At 49.5% G+C, this 18,833-nt stretch overlaps 1 protein-coding gene and 1 non-coding gene across 2 annotated transcripts; both read right to left on the bottom strand.

The window, feature by feature from the left end:
- Nucleotides 1–2,224: 2,224 nt before the first annotated feature.
- LOC119923277 (olfactory receptor 14A16-like) lies at nucleotides 2,225–16,940 on the bottom strand. Its single transcript, XM_038742734.1, is given in 5 exon segments — nucleotides 2,225–2,295; nucleotides 9,865–9,942; nucleotides 13,358–13,520; nucleotides 13,522–14,449; nucleotides 16,915–16,940. Coding segments are annotated over 5 exon segments (1,266 nt in total).
- On the bottom strand, nucleotides 2,479–2,616 carry LOC119923288. The gene has a single exon (XR_005448807.1). It is a non-coding gene; the product is annotated as a small nucleolar RNA SNORA7 (small nucleolar RNA).
- Nucleotides 16,941–18,833: the final 1,893 nt, after the last annotated feature.

The following is an 18,833-nucleotide window of genomic DNA, read 5'->3' as shown; positions in this document are numbered from 1 at the left end:
CACATCTCTGCCCCCGCTTTCTCTCCCTCCTTTCAGGCTCGTGTCTCCTCCTGCCTTCAGGCCATCTCCATCTGGATGTCAGCCCGCCATATAAAACACAATATATTCAAGACTGAACTCCTTATCTTCCCTCCCAAACCCTGCCCTCTCCCTGAATTTCCCATCACTGTAGACAGCACTACCACCCTTCCATTCTCACAAGTCCGCAACCTTGGTGTTATTCTCGACACGGCTCTCTCGTTCACCCCACATAACCCAATCTGTCCCCAAAACTTGCCAGTCTCACCTCCGCAACATCGCCAAGATCGTCCTTTCCTCTCCATCCAACCCGCTACCTTACTGGTTCGATCTCTCATCCTATCCTGACTGGATAACCGCATCAGCCTCTTCTCTGATCTTCCGTCCTCCTGTCTCTCCCCACTTCAGCCTATACTTCACTCTGCTAGCTTGATTATCTTTGTACAGAAACTCCCTGGGTGTGTTACTCCCCTCCTCAAAAATCTCCAGCATGGCTGCCTGTCAACCTACACAACAAGCGAAAACTCCTCACTCTCGGCTTCAAGGCTCTCCATTACCTCGCCCGCTCTTACCTCTTGTCCCTTCTCTCCTGCAGCCCAGCCTGAACCCTCTGCTCCTCTGCCACTAACCTTCTCACTGTACCTCATTCTCGCCTGTCCCACCGTTGAACCCCGGCCCACGTCCTCCCCCTGGGCTGGAATGGAATTGGTAGCCTCCAGTGGCTACCAATCAATCTGCGCATCAGGCAGAAACTCCTCACCCTGGGCTTCAAGGCTCTCCATCACCTCGCCCCCTCCTACCTCACCTCCCTTCTCTCCTTCTACAGCCCAGCCCGCACTCTCCACTCCTCTGCCGCTAATCTCCTCACCGTACCTCGTTCTCGCCTGTCCCGCCATCGACCCCCGACCCACATCATCCCCGGGCCTGGAATGCCCTCCCTCTGCCCATCCGCCAAGCTAGCTCTCTTCCTCCCTTCAAGGCCCTATTGAGAGCTCACCTCCTCCAGGAGGCCTTCCCAGACTGAGCCCCTTCCTTCCTCTCCCCCTCGCCCCTCTCCATCCCCCCCTTCTTACCTCCTTCCCTTCTCCACAGCACCTGCATATATGTATATATGTTTGTACATATTTATTACTCTATTTATTTATTTGTTTATTTTGCTTGTACATATCTATTCTATTTATTTTATTTTGTTAGTATGTTAGATTTTGTTCTCTGTCTTCCCCTTTTAGACTGTGAGCCCACTGTTGGGTACGGACTGTCTTTATATGTTGCCAGTTTGTACTTCCCAAGCGCTTAGTACAGTGCTCTGCACATAGTAAGCCCTCAATAAATATGATTGATGATGATGATGATGATGAATGCCCTCCCTCCGCACATCTGCCAAGCGAGTTCTCTTCCTCCCTTCAAAGCCCTACTGAGAGCTCACCTCCTCCAGGAGGCCTTCCCAGACTGAGCCCCCTTTTTCCTCTCATTCTCCCCATCCCCCTGCCCTACCTCCTTCCCCTCCCCACAACACCTGTATATATATATATATATACATATATTTGTATAGATTTATTACTCTATTTATTTACCTTGTATGCATTTACTATTCTATTTATTTTGTTAAAGATGTGCCTATATCTTTAATTCCTTTTATTCTGACAATTTTGACACCTGTCTACATGTTTTATTTTGTTGTCTGTCTCCCCCTTTTAGACTGTGAGCCCATTTTTGGGGATGGACCATCTCTATATGTTGCCGACTTGTACTTCCCAAGCGCTTAGTACAGTGCTCTGCACACAGTCAGCGCTCAATAAACATGATTGAATGAATGAATAATAATAATAACAATGATGGTATCTTTTAAGCGCTTACTATGTGCAAAGCACTGTTCTAAGCGCTGGGGGGATACAAGGTGATCAGACTGTCTCATGTGGGGCTCACAGTCTTAATCCCCATTTTACAGATGAGGGAACTGAGGTCCAGAGAAATGAAGTGACTTGCCCAAAGTCACACGGCTGACAATTGGTGGAGCCGGGACTTGAACCCGTAACCTCTGACTCCAAAGGCCGGGCTCTTTCCACTGAGCCACAGAACACACTGCACAGGGGCCGTGGAGCCTGGGGCTTATTAAAACAATTGCATGCCCCATTGGAGAAGGATAATGGATGAGGGGGTCAAGAGCTCTGTGTCCAAGGGAGGTGGCCACTTAATTGTCTCCAAGTCAGGGAGGGTCAAACGGTAAATGGGTGTCCACCATGTCTGCCAGGCCCTCGTAGCAATGAACTGGTGAGACTGTCAAGAGGTATGATGTCATCACCAAACTCGGAATGCTTGGGAGAGTTCAATCCAACGGAGTTGGCAGATATTTTTCTGCCCACTAGGAGGTAACAGTCCAGTGGGTAGACTCTGCTTACCATCACTGCTTAATAAATACGATGGACTGATAGCATCGATGCCCAGAACAGGTGCGTTTTGACTTGTAGCAGATCGCCTTCCACTCGCTAGCCACTGCCCAAGCTAGGAATGGAATGGGTATCCCTCTGCTTGACTCTCCCTCCCTTAGCTGAGAACGGTAGAGTCCTGGAAACTCTCCAGGTGTGATCCTGAGAGGGGGCAGGGATATGTACCCATCAATTAATCAAACAGTGGTATTTACTGAGCATTTAGGGCTCAGGCTTAATTCCCATTTTACAGATGAGGTATTTCATTCATTCATTCATTCAATCATATTTATTGAGCACTTACTGTGTGCAGAGCACTGTACTAAGCACTTGGGAAGTACAAGTTGGCAACATACACAGATGGTCCCTACCCAACAGCGGACTTATAGTCTAGAAGGGGGAGACAGACAACAAACCAAAACATATAAACCAAATAAAATAAATTGAATAAATATGTACAAGTAAAATAAATAGAGTAATAAATATGTTCAAACACACACATATATATATATATATACAGGTGCTGTGGGGAGGGGAAGGAGGTAAGGTGGGGGGTTGGGGAGGGGGAGTAGGGGAAGAGGAAGGAGGGTGTTCAGTTTGGGAAGGACTCCTGGAGGAGGTGAGCTCTCAGTAGGGCTTTGAAGGGAGGAAGAGAGCTAGCTTGGCGGATGTGCAGAGGGAGGGCATTCCAGGCGATGGGAGGATGTGGGCCAGGGGTCGATGGCGGGATGGGCGAGAACGAGGCACAGTGAGGAGGTTTGCGGCAGAGGAGTGGATCTTGCGGGCTGGGCTGTAGAAGGAGAGAAGGGAGGTGAGATAGGAGGGGGCGAGGTGATGGACAGCCTTGAAGCCGAGGGTGAGGAGTTTTTGCCTGATGCATAGGTTGAGTGGCAGCCACTGGAGATTTTTGAGGAGGAGAGTAACATGCCCAGAGCGTTTCTGCACAAAGCCGATCCGGGCAGTGGCGTGAAGTATGGATTGAAGTGGGGAGAGACAGGAGGATGGGAGATCAGAGAGGAGGCTGATGCAGTAGTCCAGACGGGATAGGATGAGAGCTTGAACGAGCAGGGTAGTGGTTTGGATGAAGAGGAAAGTGCGGATCTTGGCGATGTTGCGGAGGTGAGACCGGCAGGATTTGGTGACGAATTGGATGTGAGGGGTGAACGAGAGAGCAGAGTCGAGGATGACACCAAGGTTGCGGGCTTGTGAGACGGGAAGGATAGTAGTGCCATCAACAGTGATGGAAAAGTCAGGGAGAGGGCAGGGTTTGGAAGGGAAGATAAGGAGTTCAGTCTTGGACATGTTGAGTTTTAGATGGCGGGCAGACATCCAGGCACAGAGAAGGAAAGTGCCTTGCCCAACATCACCCAGCAGTCAAGGGGCTGAGCCAGGATTAGAAACCAGGTCCCCGAGCTCCTGGTTGGGTAGGGATTGTGTCTGTCTGTTGCCGAATTGTACTTTCCAAGCATTTAGTATAGTGCACATAGTAATCAATTAATCAATCAATCAGTCATATTTATTGAGCACTTACTGTGTGCAGAGCACTATACTAATCACTTGGGAAGTACAAGTTGACAACATATAGAGACGGTCCCTACCCAACAGTGGGCTCACAGTGGAGAAGGGGGAGACAGAGAACAAAACCAAGCATATTAACAAAATAAAATAAATAGAATAGATATGTACAAGTAAAATAAATAAATGGAGCAATAAATATGTACAAACATATATACATACATACAGGTGCTGTGGGGAAGGGAAGGAGGTAAGATGGGGGGATGGAGAGGGGCATGAGGGGGAGAGGAAGGAGGGGGCTCAGTCTGGGAAGGCCTCCTGGAGGAGGTGAGCTCTCAGTAAGGCCTTGAAGGGAGGAAGAGAGCTAGCTTGTCAGATGTGTGGAGGGAGGGCGTTCCAGGCCAGGGGGATGACGTGGGCCGGGGGTCGACGGCGCGACAGGTGAGAACAAGGCCCGGTGAGGAGATTAGCGGTAGAGGAGCGGAGGGTGCGGGCTGGGCTGTAGAAGGAGAGAAGGGAGGTGAGGTAGGAGGGGACGAGGTGATGGAGAGCCTTGAAGGCGAGGGTGGGGAGTTTCTGCCTGATGTGCAGATTGATTGGTAGCCACTAGAGATTTTTGAGGAGGGGAGTAACGTGCCCAGAGCATTTCTGGACAGACAATCCGGCAGCGGTGTGAAGTATGGCTTGAAGTGGGGAAAGACACGAGGATGGGAGATCAGAGAGGAGGCTGTTACAGTAATCCAGACTGGATAGGATGAGAGCTTGAACGAGCAGGGTAGCGGTTTGGATGGAGAGGAAAGGGTGGATCTTGGCAATGTTACAGAGCTGAGACCGGCAGGTTTTAGTGACGGCTTGGATGTGAGGGGTGAACAAGAGAGCGGAGTTGAGGATGACACCAAGGTTGCGGGCTTGTGAGATGGGAAGAATCGTAGTGCCGTCAAAAGTGATGGGAAAGTCAGGGAGAGGGCAGGGTTTGGGAGGGATAAATACAATCTAATGAATACATGAATGAATAGCAGAGTCAGGATTAGAACCCAGATCCCCTTACTACTACCACTACTCTTTGCCTCTCCCTAGGCCCAGGTATACTTTTTACCTGGAAGATGATGAGAGAAGATTCCCTTCTCCTCCTCCCCTCCAGACTTCCGCCTGCCAACGTTTGCTCACTGCTTCCCCTGCCCCACCCTGGGCACACACACAGCCGCCGACACAACCAATCTGACTGTGGTTCTCAGAGGAAAATTAAACAGACTGAAGTCTGGTTGATTCCAATCCACTCCTTGCCATTAGCTTCAAGGCTTTTGACCGGTGTTCTCCTCCGTGTTTCCCTTCCCTCTTCACCAACTCCCCTCCAGCCCTTGGAAACAGATCTGCTCCCTGTGCCCCTCCAAGGACATTCCCTACACCCTTTAACTATACCCTGTGATGCCATCGCCTACTTATATCATTGCTACTGTTTTATTGCTTCTGCATCTCAATTGTTAACCTCTCACCATACGGTCACTTGCCCTGCTGACCTCACCATGAACTTTCAATTCCCTAGCTCGCAACTGCCATACCCATTCCTCACCTTCCCCTTCCCCTCTCCCACCCAGCTTTTTCCCTCCCTCTCCCCCACCAAGACCACTCCCCCTCACCCCCTAACAAGGATTCCCCTGTATCAGCGCAGGTCCTCCGCTCCTCGCTCCCGGCCCCCTCCCTCCCCTTCTCCCCGCCCCCACCCCATCCCAGTTCTCCTTTTCCATCGCCACCCCCTTCCCACTCTCCCTGCCCAGGCCCCCGCAAACCCATCCCAATCCAAACCCTCCCCACCCCTCGCACCCTTCACCCTCCCACCCCTCCCTCGACAGCTGCTGCCAAGTGTGGCCTCTGGAACCCCCACTCCATTTTAAGTAAGATCCCTTTCATCCTGGACCTATTCCTTTCCAGCTCTCTACTCCTCCTCGCCCTAACTGAAACTTGGCTGTCTCCAGACGACACGGTCTCTTCTGCTTCTCTCTGCAGTGCAGGCCTCTTCTTCTTCCATTCCCCCAGACTCACCGGAAAAGGAGGAGGTGTCGGTTTCCTTTTCGCCCCCCAATGTCGCTTTCGCACTATCCCTCCTCCCCTTTCCCTTTCCTTCCCCTCCTTTGAAGCCCACATTATTCGCCTCTACCACCCCCTCCAGATTCTTGCAGCCGTCATCTACCGCCCTTCCAGCCCCACTTCCAACTTCTTTAACGACTTTGACCCTTTCCTCACCTTCCTTCTCTCCTTCCCCATGCCCACTCTGATCCTCCGAGACTTCAATATCCACATGGATATCCCTAACGACTCCTCTGCCGCCCGCCTTCTATCTATCCTTGACGCTGCCAACCTCTTCCTCCACCCCACCTCACCCACTCACCAACTTGGTCATACCCTCGACATCATCATCTCCTACCGCTGCACTGTGTCCACCCTCACCAACTCTGAAATCCCTCTCTCTGATCATAATCTTCTCACCTGCATCCACACTCACACTCCTTTCCCCTGTAAATCCGTATTACTCCCTCACAAAGATCTCCGCTCTCTGGACCCCACCCATCTTTCGGAGCGCCTCACACCCCACCTCGCCGCCCTCTCCTCTCTACCCAGTCTGATGATCAGATTACTGCTCTCAACTCTACCCTTTCTACTCAGCTAGACTCACTCGCTCCCCTTTCCCTTCGCTGCTCTCGTACCACTAACCCACAGCCCTGGATTACTGCCACTGTCCGCCTCCTTCGCTCTTATGCTCGAGCTGTCGAACGCTGCTGGCGAAAGTCTAAACACCATGCCAACCTCGTTCACTTCAGCTTTATCATTTCCTGCCTTAACTCAGCCCTCTCCTCTGCCAGACAAAGCTATTTCTCCTCCCTTATTGACACCCATGCCCATCACCCCCGCCAGCTCTTCCATACACTCAACTCCCTTCTCAGGCCCCCGGTTCTTCCCCCTCCTCCTTCCCTCACCCCCAACGATCTGGCCCCCTACTTCATTAACAAAATTAAATCCATCAGGTCCCAACTCCCCAAAGTCTCTTCCCCCCCTTCTCCAACCCCCCGGCTCTCAACACTCTCTGCTACTCTCCCATCCTTCCCAGCAGTGTCCTCAGAGGAGCTCTCCTCCCTCCTCTCAAGTGCTATTCCGGCCACCTGTGCTTCTGACCCCATTCCCTCTCATCTCATGAAATCTCTCGCTCCATCCCTTCTCCCCTCCTTAACTTCCATCTTCAACCGCTCACTCTCCACTGGTTCCTTCCCCTCTGCCTTCAAACATGCCCATGTCTCTCCCATCCTAAAAAAACCTTCTCTTGACCCCACCTCACCTTCTAGTAATCGTTCCATATCCCTCCTACCATTCCTTTCCAAACTCCTTGAACGAGTTGTCTACACTAGCTGCCTAGAATTCCTCAATAACAACTCTCTCCTCGACCCCCTCCAGTCTGGCTTCCGTCCCCTACATTCCACGGAAACTGCCCTCTCAAAGGTCACCAATGACCTCCAGCTTGCCAAATCCAACGGCTCCTACTCTGTGCTAATCCTCCTCGACCTCTCAGCTGCCTTCGACTGTGGACCACCCCCTTCTTCTCAACACGCTATCTGACCTTGGCTTCAAAAACTCTGTCCTCTCCTGGTTCTCCTCTTACCTCACCGGTCGTTCTTTCTCAGTCTCTTTTGCAGGCTCCTCCTCCCCCTCCCATTCTCTCACTGTGGGGGTTCCCCAAGGTTCAGTGCTTGATCCCCTTCTGTTCTCAATCTACACGCACTCCCTTGGTGACCTCATTCGCTCCCACGGCTTCAACTATCATCTCTACGCTGATGACACCCAGATCTACATCTCTGCCCCTGCTCTCTCCCCCTCCCTCCAGGCTCGCATCTCCTCCTGCCTTCAGGACATCTCCATTTGGATGTCTGCCCGCCACCTAAAGCTCAACATGTCGAAGACTGAACTCCTTGTCTTCCCTCCCAAACCTTGCCCTCTCCCTGACTTTCCCATCTCTGTTGACGGCACTACCATCCTTCCCGTCTCACAAGCCCGCAACCTTGGTGTCATCCTCGAGTCTGCTCTCTCATTCACCCCTCACATCCAAGCCGTGACCAAAACCTGCCGGTCTCAGCTCCACAACATTGCCAAGATCCGCCCTTTCCTCTCCATCCATACTGCTACCCTGCTCATTCAAGCACTCATCCTATCCCGTCTGGACTACTGCATCAGCCTTCTCTCTGATCTCCCATCCTCGTGTCTCTCTTCACTTCAATCCATACTTCATGCTGCTGCCGTATTACCTTTGTCCAGAAATGCTCTGGGCATATCACTCCCCTCCTCAGAAATCTCCAGTGGCTACCAATCAATCTGCGCATCAGGCAGAAACTCCTCACCCTGGGCTTCAAGGCTTTCCATCACCTTGCCCCCTCCTACCTCACCTCCCTTCTCTCCTTCTACAGCCCAGTCCGCACCTTCTGCTCCTCCACCGCTGATCTCTTCACCGTACCTCGCTCTCGCCTGTCCCACCATCGACCCCCGGCCCACGTCATCCCCCGGGACTGGAATGCCCTCCCTCTGCCCATCCACCAAACTAGCTCTCTTCCTCCCTTCAAGGCTCTGCCGAGAGCTCACCTCCTCCAGGAGGCCTTCCCAGACTGAGCCCCTTCCTTCCTCTGCCCCTCGTCTCCCTCTCCATCCCCCCCATCTGACCTCCTTCCCTTCCCCACAGCACCTGCATATATGTATATATGTTTGTACATATTTATTACTCTATTTATTTATTTATTTTATTTGTACATATCTATTCTATTTATTTTATTTTGTTAGTATGTTTGGTTTTGTTCTCTGCCTCCCCCTTTTAGACTGTGAGTCCACTGTTGGGTAGGGACTGTCTCTATATGTTGCCAATTTGTACTTCCCAAGCGCTTAGTACAGTGCTCTGCCCATAGTAAGCGCTCAATAAATACGATTGATGATGATGATGATGATGACGATTCCCTTCTCCAACATACGGCTCAGAGGCTTCCTTCTGCCCGAATCTCCCTCTCCCTCCAAATTTGCCCAGATTGATGTTTCTTCTCCCCATGCCGAATCAGCCCAGATGCCACCTCTGCATTTACGCATTCACAACTGCTCATAGCTCTTCCCTACATATAGATTCACATTACTATGGAAGAAGGTATAAGGCTGTGCATTCAAATCTTCATGCTTATTTCCCCCTAGTAGTAAGTTATTTTGGATCAGTCACACCCAGCAGACTGGCGAGTCCAGGAGGGAAGGGACTGAATCTCTTACCTCTACTGTGTTCACCTGACATTTCTGTATGGAGGATTTGATGATAGTGCTGGTGGTCTAGAACCAATCACACTCTTTCATTCCCTTCCTGTCATTTCCCAGCAGAAACCTTTTCTGACGTCCAAGACCGATGTAACCACAGCATAATGCTGATGCTCTGCTGCAGGGCTCCAGTCAGCCATTCAGACACACACACACACACACACACACACACACACACACGCGCGCACGCGCACACGCACGCACACACACGCACACACACACACACATGCTTCAACTGACTGTGGTTACTTACACATACCTACACACAGTCACACAAACCCACACCTATTTAGCCACTCATTTATTCATTTAACTATTTGCTAAAGCAATCACTCCCCGAAATCAATATCATACCTGGAGAGTTTCCAGTACTCTACCAGTCTCGGCTACCAGACAGCTAGTTAAGCAGAGGCATACCTGTTCCATTCTTAGATTGGGCAGTGGCTAGTGGGTGGAAGGCAATCTGCGGCCATTCAAACCTCACCTGCGTCGGGCCGCAGTGTCATGGGAGAGAGTCGAGGAGGAGACTCAAGCTTTCTGCAGGGAAGAAGACAATGGTAAACCACTTCCATATTCTTACCGAGGAAACTCTGTGGATGAACTACCAGAACATTTCCAGTTGGAGAATGGGACGTTCCTGGAGAGATGTGTCCATTCACTAGGGGTCAGAGACGACACGATAGCATAAGAAAAGACAAAGAAGCATTCAAACACCTCTCCTCCAAACCCTTCACTGGCACCATGTATCTTTTCACATGAAACAAAAATGCCTCACAATTATCTTCAAGGCTTTCTAACATGTGAGACTCACTCAATTCCTATTTTACAGATGCGGTATCTGAGGCACAGAGAAGCCAAGTGACTTGTCCGACATAACACAGCAGACAACGGGCAGAGATAGGATTAGAACCTACGTCCCCAAACCAGTCGTTAGGTAGGGATTGTCCCTATCTGTTGCCAAATTGTACTTTCCAAGCGCTTAGTACAGTGCTCTGCACACAGTAAGCGCTCAATAAATATGACTGAAAGAAAGAAAGAATGAATGAATGAATGAATGAATGAATGGTAGAGTTAGGATAAGAACCCAGGTCCCCTAACTACTACCACTACTATTTGCCTCTCCCTGGGCCCAGGCACACTTTTCCCCTGGACTTTGATGGTAAAAGATCCCTTCTCCTCCTCCCCTCCAGACCTCTGCCAGCCAAGGTTTGTTCACTGCCTCCCCTGCACCCCCTTGGATACACACACAGCCACTAACACAGCAAATCTGATACAGTGCTCTGCATACAGTAAGCGCTCAATAAATATGGTTGAATGAATGAATGAATGATTGAAAAAGGACATTCCCTTCTCCAACACATGGCTCAGATCCTTTTTTCTTCCTGAATCTCCTTCTCCCTTCAAATTTGCCCAAATTGATATTTCTTCTACCCATGCCGAATCAGGCCAGGTACCACCTCTGCATTTACACATTCACAATTGCACATTGCACTTCCCTACCTATAGGTTCACATTACTAAGCACTTATTAGGCTGTGCATCCACCTTTCCATTCTTATTTCCCCCTAGCTGCAAATTCTTTTGGATCAGTCTAGCCCAGCAGACCACTAGGTCCAGGAGGGAAGGAATTGAATCTCTTACCTCCACTGTGTTCACCCAACATTCCTGCATGGAGGAGTTGATGATAGTGCTGGTGGTCTAGAACCAATCACGCTCTCTCATTCTCTCCTTGTCATTTCTCACCGGAAACATTTTCTGACATTGAGGACCCAGTCCTGTCCGAAGTGAACACAGCATAATGCTGATGCTGTGCTGCAGGGCCCCAGCTTGGCATGCTGGATGGATGGAGGTGGATGAGGAAAGGGAGACGAGTGATGGTTCAGGCCACTGCACTGTCAAATACGTACCCTCCTGAAAGCCCACCTGCTCCACTGGGGATGTAGCCTGGCCCCAAAGTCCGACACTTGCCCCATGTATGAGCATTTCCCCTGAATGGCTCCATCTCTTGTATCCCCATCATGGCCTCTCCCTCCCCCTCCAACACCCCTGGGTCAGACTCACTGGGGAAGCTAGGGCTGGAGGGCTCTGACCTCTGCTGGGTAGAGATGGGCTTCTCTCCACTCCAGTTCCTGGGTGCAGCTGGCTATGAAGGAAGGGACAGCATGGCAATCTCAGCTCCTCTTTTATCTCCTGTGGGCAAGGAGAAGTTCTTCGGAGAGTCCCCCCTCCCCAAAGATAAAGCAGCCACTGCTCTGTGGGGAACCCCTGGAGGGTCAACTCAGGTGGGACCTCGTGTCCTGGCCGATGCCACAATCCTCTGCCTCTGAGGTCCCTGAGGTTCTATAGAGATAAAGGCCCAGTCCCTAAAGCTGCAGCAATGGGGCTGCACCCCAGGGTTCCCATGGAAACAGCATCTGCATCCCAACATCCCAACGGTTTCTAATGTTACTGACAAAGTACATCAACTGTGGGTGGTTGAAGCTTCATCTCATATACCACCTCAGACAATCAGCTTTTCATTCAGTCAGTCAATTGTTCGATTTCATTTTCTGACACCTGATTTCAAAGCTCGAGAGAGCAAGAGATTCCTCTGGATCCATCCCCTGATCCTCCCCCAGGCTGAGTGGGGTCGGGCAGGGGACTGAGGGTTGGAGAATGGGATGATGGGAAGGAGAACTTGCTGGGTTGAGGACGAATAGGATGGAAATGGCTCCTCCTGTTGTGATGATTTACTAACCTGGGTTCTGGAAACTAGAGCTCCAAACCGCTACCCTGCTGGTTCAGTCTCCATCCTATCCTGACTGGATTACTGTACCAGCCTCCTCTCTGATCTCCCATCCTCCTGTCTCTCCCCACTTCAGTCTATACTTCACTCTGCTACCTGCATTATCTTTGTACAGAAACATTCTGGGCGTGTCACTCCCCACCTCAAAAATCTCCAGTGGCTGCCTCTCAACCTAAGAATCATGCAAAAACTACTCCTCTCAGCTTCCAGGCTCTCCATCCCCTCGCACCCTCCTACCTCACCTCCCTTTTCTCCTACTCCAGCCCAGCCTGCACCCTCCGCTCCTCTCCCGCTAACCTCCTCACTGTGCCTCATTCTCGCCTGTCCCACCGCCGACCCCCGGCCCACGTCCTTCCCCTGGCCTGGAATACCCTCCCTCAACACATCTACCAAACTAGCTCTCCTCCTCTCCTCAAAGCCCTACTGAGAGCTCACCTCCTCCAGGAGGCCTTCCCAGACTGAGCCCCGTTTTTCCTTTCCTCCTCCCCATCACTCCCCCTCTGCCCTACCTCCTTCTCCTCCCCACAGGACCTGTGTACATTTGTACAGATGTATTACTCTATTCATTGTACTTGTGTATATTTACTTCTCTATTTATTTTGTTAATGGTGTGCGTATAGGTATAGTTCTATTTATTCTGACACTTTTGATACCTGTCTACATGTTTTATTTTGTTGTCTGTCTCCCCCTTCTAGACTGTGAGCCTGATGTTGGGTAGGAACCATCTCTTTATGTTGCCGACTTGTACTCCCCAAGCACTTAGTGCAGTGCTCTGCACACAGTAGCGCTTAATAAATTCGATGGAATGAATAGAATTCCATCAGTGAATGTCTCTATCTCTTTTCAAACACCGTTATTATTATTATTTTTATTATTCAGTGTTAAAAATTTCTGTGTCAAAGTCTGTGCCACATGATGATAAATAATTCAATCGATCAATGGTATTTGTTGAGTGTTTATTGTGTGCATTACATTGTATTAAGCGCTTTGAAGAGTACAATACAATGGAGTTGGTAGATACAATCCATGCCCACAATGAGCTTACAGTCCAAAGATGAAATTGCAATCCAAGCGGACAAGTTTCCTGTCCCACAGGGACTCAGAGAGTAAGGGGAAGTAAGAGCCCAGGAATGGTAAGACAGTAATGCCAGGTCACACAGCAGGCCACTGACTGAGCTGGGATTAGAACTCAGATCATGTGACCCTCGTTCACATGCCATTGAGCCATGAGGCCTCCTAGGGAATGCATCGCCACTCGTGACCTAGTCTTATCAACCAACTTCCCAGACCTTGACAATCCTGAATATCCGGACTTCTTCTCTGGGACTCTGGTTCAGTGGGATATATATGGATAAGTCCAATGGCAATTCCTCCTTTAAAGGCGGGTAGGGGATTATCGGTACATGGACACAGGCATTTTGTTGCAGCATGGATGCTGGGGAAATGTCCCCTTTAGGATCTTGCCCAGGGCAGTCTTCAGGTCCCTGTTCCTCAGGATGTAGATAAGGGGGTTCACAGTGGGGGGCACCACAGAGTATAACATGGAAACCATCAGATCCAGAGCCGAGGGCGAGTCTGAAAGTGGTTTGAGATAGGCAAATGCTGCGGTAAAGACAAAAATGATGAAGACAGTGAGATGGGGCAGGCAGGTGGAGAAGGCTTTGGTTCGGCCCTCGGAGGATGGGATCCTCAGTACGGCTGAGAAGATGAAGACATAAGAGAGGGTGACGTAAGTGAAGCAGACAGCATCCAAGACGAATGCAGCAGCCACACTCACATCAATGGCAATGTGGACTTCAGAGCAGGAGATCTTCAGCGGAGGGGGGACATCACAGAAGAACTGCTGGACAGCATTGGATCCACAAAAGTTCAAGGAGAAAGTAGAAGCTGAAAACAAGACTCCAAACAGACCTCCACTGAGCCAAGATGCTGCTGCCATGTGCATACAGGCTGTTTTGTTCATGATGAGCACATAACGCAGTGGGGAGCAGATGGCGGCATAGCGGTCATAAGACATTGCAGTGAGGACACAAAGCTCTGAAGCACCAAACAAGACCAGTAGGAAGAGCTGTGAGGCACAACCCAGAAAGGAGATGGAGCTGTCACTGCTCAAGGAGTTGACGATGGATTTGGGTACCGTGGTAGAAATGTAGCAGAGATCAATGAAGGACAAGTTCTTAAGAAAGAAGTACATGGGGGTGTGGAGACGCTGGTCGAGGGTGGTGACAGCAATAATGAGGAGATTCCCCAGAAGGGCCACTAGGTAGATAAGGACGAACAGCGTGGCATGGAGCAGCTGCAGCTCCCGGATGTCAGAGAACCCCTGGAGGAGGAATTCAGCCACCGTGGAGATGTTGGTCATTTTGGGGAGATGATGCTGACTCCCTGGAAAGGAAGAGGGGAACTTCAATTTAGAATCATTGGCATTCCCTCCAGATTGTATGTTCGTTTTGGGCAGGTAACACTTCTACAAATGATGTCATATTTTACTCTCTCAAGCACTTAGTATAGTGCTCTACACACTGTAAGTGATCAGTAAATATGATTGATTCCCATTTTAATAAATAATGCAGTTGTATTCATTGATCACCTATTAAGTTCAATAATATTGATACATGTAGCGGTATGGACACATCAATCTATAGCTCAATGGTTTTTACTGAATACTCACTGTGTGCAGAGCACTGTACTAAGTGCTTGGGAGAGTTCAATCCAACAGAGTTGGCAGATACTTTCCTGCCCACCAGGAGGTAACAGTCTAGTGGGTAGACTCTGCATACCATAAACGCTTAATAAATACGATCGATTGATAGCACCAATGAAGTCTTCAACACTAATTCCTTTCAGAGTTTGCGAGCACTTAGAAGTGCTTCACACATAGTGAGCGCTTAACAAATACCATCATCATTATTATTAAATCAATCTGTTGTATTTATTTGTCACCTGTAGTGTTCACAGTATTAATATGTGCAATGGTCTGGCACGTCTTGACTTATGTCGTTATTTCTGCTCCGACCCATAGCGACTCCATGGACACATCTCTCCCAGAGTGCCCCAGCTCAATCTGCAAGCATTGTGGTACTGTATCCATAGAGTTTTCTTGGTAAAAAATAGAGAAGTGGTTTACCATTGCCTTCTTCCGCCCAGTAAACCTGAGTCTCCACCCTCGACTCTCTCCCCTGCCATTGCTGCCCAGAACAGGTGCGTTTTGACTTGGAGCAGATTGCCTTCCACTCGCTAGCCACTGCCCAAGCTAGGAATACAATGGATATCTCTCTGGTTGACTCTCCCTCCCTTGGCTGAGACTGGTAGGGAACTGGAAAGTCTTCAGGTGTGATCCTGAGAGGGGATAGGGGTATTTACCCATCAATTAATCAACAATGGTATTTACTGAGCACTTAGGGCTCAGTCCTAATTCCCATTTTACAGATGCGGTATTTAAGGCACAAGGAAGCCAAGTGCCTTGCCCAACATCACCCAGACGAAAGGGGGCAGAGCCACGATTAGAACCCAGGTCCCGGAGCTCGCTGTTGGGAAGGGATTGTCTCTGTCTGTTGCCGAATTTTATTTTCCAAGTGCTTAGTACAGTTCTCTGCACATGGTAAGTGCTCAATAAAAACGATTGAATGAATGAATTAATTAATAGCACAGGCAGGATTAGAACCAAAGTCCCGTTACTACTACCACTACTCTTTGCCTCTCCCTGGGCCCAGACACCTTTTTTCCCTGGAAAGTGATGGGAGAAGATTCCCTTCTCCTCTTCCCCTCCAGACCTCTGCCGGCCAAGGTTTGTTCACTGGCTCCCCTGCCCCACCCTGGGTTCACACACAGCCGCCGACACAACAAATCTGCTCGTGGTTCTCAGATGAAAATGAATCAGACTAAAGTCTGGTTGACTCCAATTAACTCCTTGCCATTAGCTTCAAAGCTTTTGACTGGTGTTCTCCTCTGTGTTTCCCTTCCCTCTTCACTAACTCCCCTCCAGCCCTTGGAAACAGATCTGCTCCCTGTGCCTCTCCAAGGACATCCCTTTCTCCAACACATGGCTCAGATCCTTCCTTCTGCCCAAATCTCCCTCTCCCTCCAAATTTACCGACATTGCTATTTCTTCTCCCCATGCCGAATCAGCCCAGATGCCACCTCTGCGTTTACACGTTCACAACTACTCATTACTCTTCCCTATGTATAGATTCACATTACTATGGAAGAAGTAATTAAGCTGTGCATTCACATTTTCATGCTTATTTCCCCCTACCTGTAGATTAGTTTGGATCAGTCTAGCCTAGCAGACTGGCAAGTCCAGGAGGGAGGGATCGAATCTCTTACCTGTATTGTGTTCACCTAACATTTCTGCATGGAGGAGTTGATGATTGTGCTGGTGGTCTAGAACCAACCACACTCTCTCATTCCCTCCCTGTCATTTCCCGCCAGAAACATTTTCTGACAACCAGGACCCAATTCTGGCCAAAATGACTGCACAATAATGCTGATGCTGTGTTGCAGGGCCCCAGCCAGCTACTCAAACACACACACACACACACACACACACACACACACATACGCACGCACACACACGCGCGCACACACACACACAAGCTTCAACTGACTGTGGTTACTTAAACATAAATACACACAGTCACACAAACCCACACCTATGAAGCAACTCATTCATTAATTTAACTATTTGCTAAAGCATCACTCCCCCGACTCAGAATCGTACCTGGAGAGTTTCCACTACTCTACCAGTCTCAGCTACCAGATAGATCGTTAAGCAGAGGCATACCCATTCCTTTCCCACCATGGGCAGTGGCTAGCAGGTGAGAGGCAATCTGCTACAAGTCAAAACTCGCCTGTGCTGTGCTGCAGTGTCATGGGAGAGAGTTGAGGAGGAGACTCAGGTTTACTGCAGGGAAGAAGACAATGGTATACCACTTCTGTAGTTTTACCAAAAAACTCAACGGATAAACTGCAAGAACATTTGCAGTTGGAGAATGGGGCGTTCCTGGAGAGATGTGTCCATTCATTCACTATGGGTCAGAGATGACACGATAGCATAAGAAAAGACAAAGAAGCGCTCAAACATCTCTCTTCCCAACCCTTCACTGGCACCATGTATCTCTTCACATGAAACAAAAACACCTCACAATTATCTTCAAGGCTTGCAACCATGTGAGACTCACTCTAAATTCCCATTTTACAGATGTGGTATCTGAGGCACAGCGAAGCAAAATGACTTGTCCGACATCACACAGCAGACAAGGGGCAGAGCCAGGATTAGAAGGTAGGTCCCCGAGCCGGTTGTTGGGTAGGGATTGTCCCGATCTGTTGCCAAATTGTACTTTCCAAGTGCTTAGTACTGTGCTCTACACACAGTAAGTGCTCAATCAACACAATTAAATGAAGGAATGAATGAAGAGTCAGGATTAGAACCCAGGTTCCCATACTAGTACCACTACTATTTTCCTCTCCTTGGGCCCAGACACACTCTTTCCCTGGAAGGTGATGGGAGAAATTCCTTTCTCCTCCTTCCCTCCATACCTCCACCAGCCAAGGCTTGTTCACTGCCTCCTCTGCCCCACCTTGGATACACAAACAGCCGCCGACACAACAAATCTGATTGTGGTTCTCGAGGAAAATGAAATAGATTGAAGTCTGGTTGACTCCAATCAACTCCTTGGCACTAGCTTCAAGGTTTTTGACCAGTGTTCTCCTCTGTGTTTCCCTTCCCTCTTCACCAACTACCCTCTACCCCTTGGAAATAGATCTCCTCCCTTTTCCTCTCCTTCTCTTCCCTGCCCCATAGCCCCTCACCCTATCCCCTTCTCCTCCCCACAGCAATTGTGTATGTTTGTACATATTTATTACTCAATTTATTTCATTAATGACATGTACATAGTTATAATTCTATTTATTCTGATGGTGTTGTCACCTCTCTACTTGTTTTGTTTTGTTGTCCATCTCCCCTTTCTAAACAGGGAGCCCGTTATTGGTTAGGGTCCTTCTCTATATGTTGCCGATTTGTACTTCCCAAGCACTTAGAACACTGCTGTGCACACAGTAAGCGCTTAATAAATGCAACTGAATGAATGAATGATTGAATGAAAAAGGAGATTCCCTTCTACAACACAAGGCTTAGATCCTTCTTTCTTCCCGAATCTCCCTCTCCCTTCAAATTTGCCCAGATTGATGTTTCTTCTCCCCATGCCGATTCAGGCCAATCAATCAATCAATCGTATTTATTGAGCGCGTACTGTGTGCAGAGCACTGTACTAAGCGCTTGGGAAATACAAGTTGGCAACATATGGAGACAGTCCCTACCCAACAGTGCGCTCACAGTCTAAAAGGGGGAGACAGAGAACAAAACCAAACATACTAACAAAATAAAATAGAACAGATATGTACAAATAAATAGAGTAATAAATATGTACAAACATATATACATATATACAGGTGCTGTGGGGAAGGGAAGAAGGTAAGATGGGGGGATGGAGAGGGGGACGAGGGGGAGAGGAAGGAAGGGGCTCAGTCTGGGAAGGCCTCCTGGAGGAGGTGAGCTCTCAGTAGGGTCTTGAAGGGAGGAAGAGAGCTAGCTTGGCGGATGTGGGGAGGGAGGGCATTCCAGGCCCCGGGGGATGACGTGAGCCGGGGGTCAATGGCGGGACAGGCGAGAACTAGGCATGGTGAGGAGATTAGCGGCAGAGGAGCGGAGGGTGCGGGGTGGGCTGTAGAAGGAGAGAAGGGAGGTGAGGTAGGAGGGGGCGAGGT

The sequence above is a fragment of the Tachyglossus aculeatus genome, unplaced genomic scaffold (genome assembly GCF_015852505.1).
Source record: "Tachyglossus aculeatus isolate mTacAcu1 unplaced genomic scaffold, mTacAcu1.pri scaffold_168_arrow_ctg1, whole genome shotgun sequence".
Lineage (NCBI taxonomy): Eukaryota > Metazoa > Chordata > Mammalia > Monotremata > Tachyglossidae > Tachyglossus > Tachyglossus aculeatus.
Note: the sequence above shows the minus strand (reverse complement) of the source record. Positions and strands in the feature narration are given on the sequence as shown.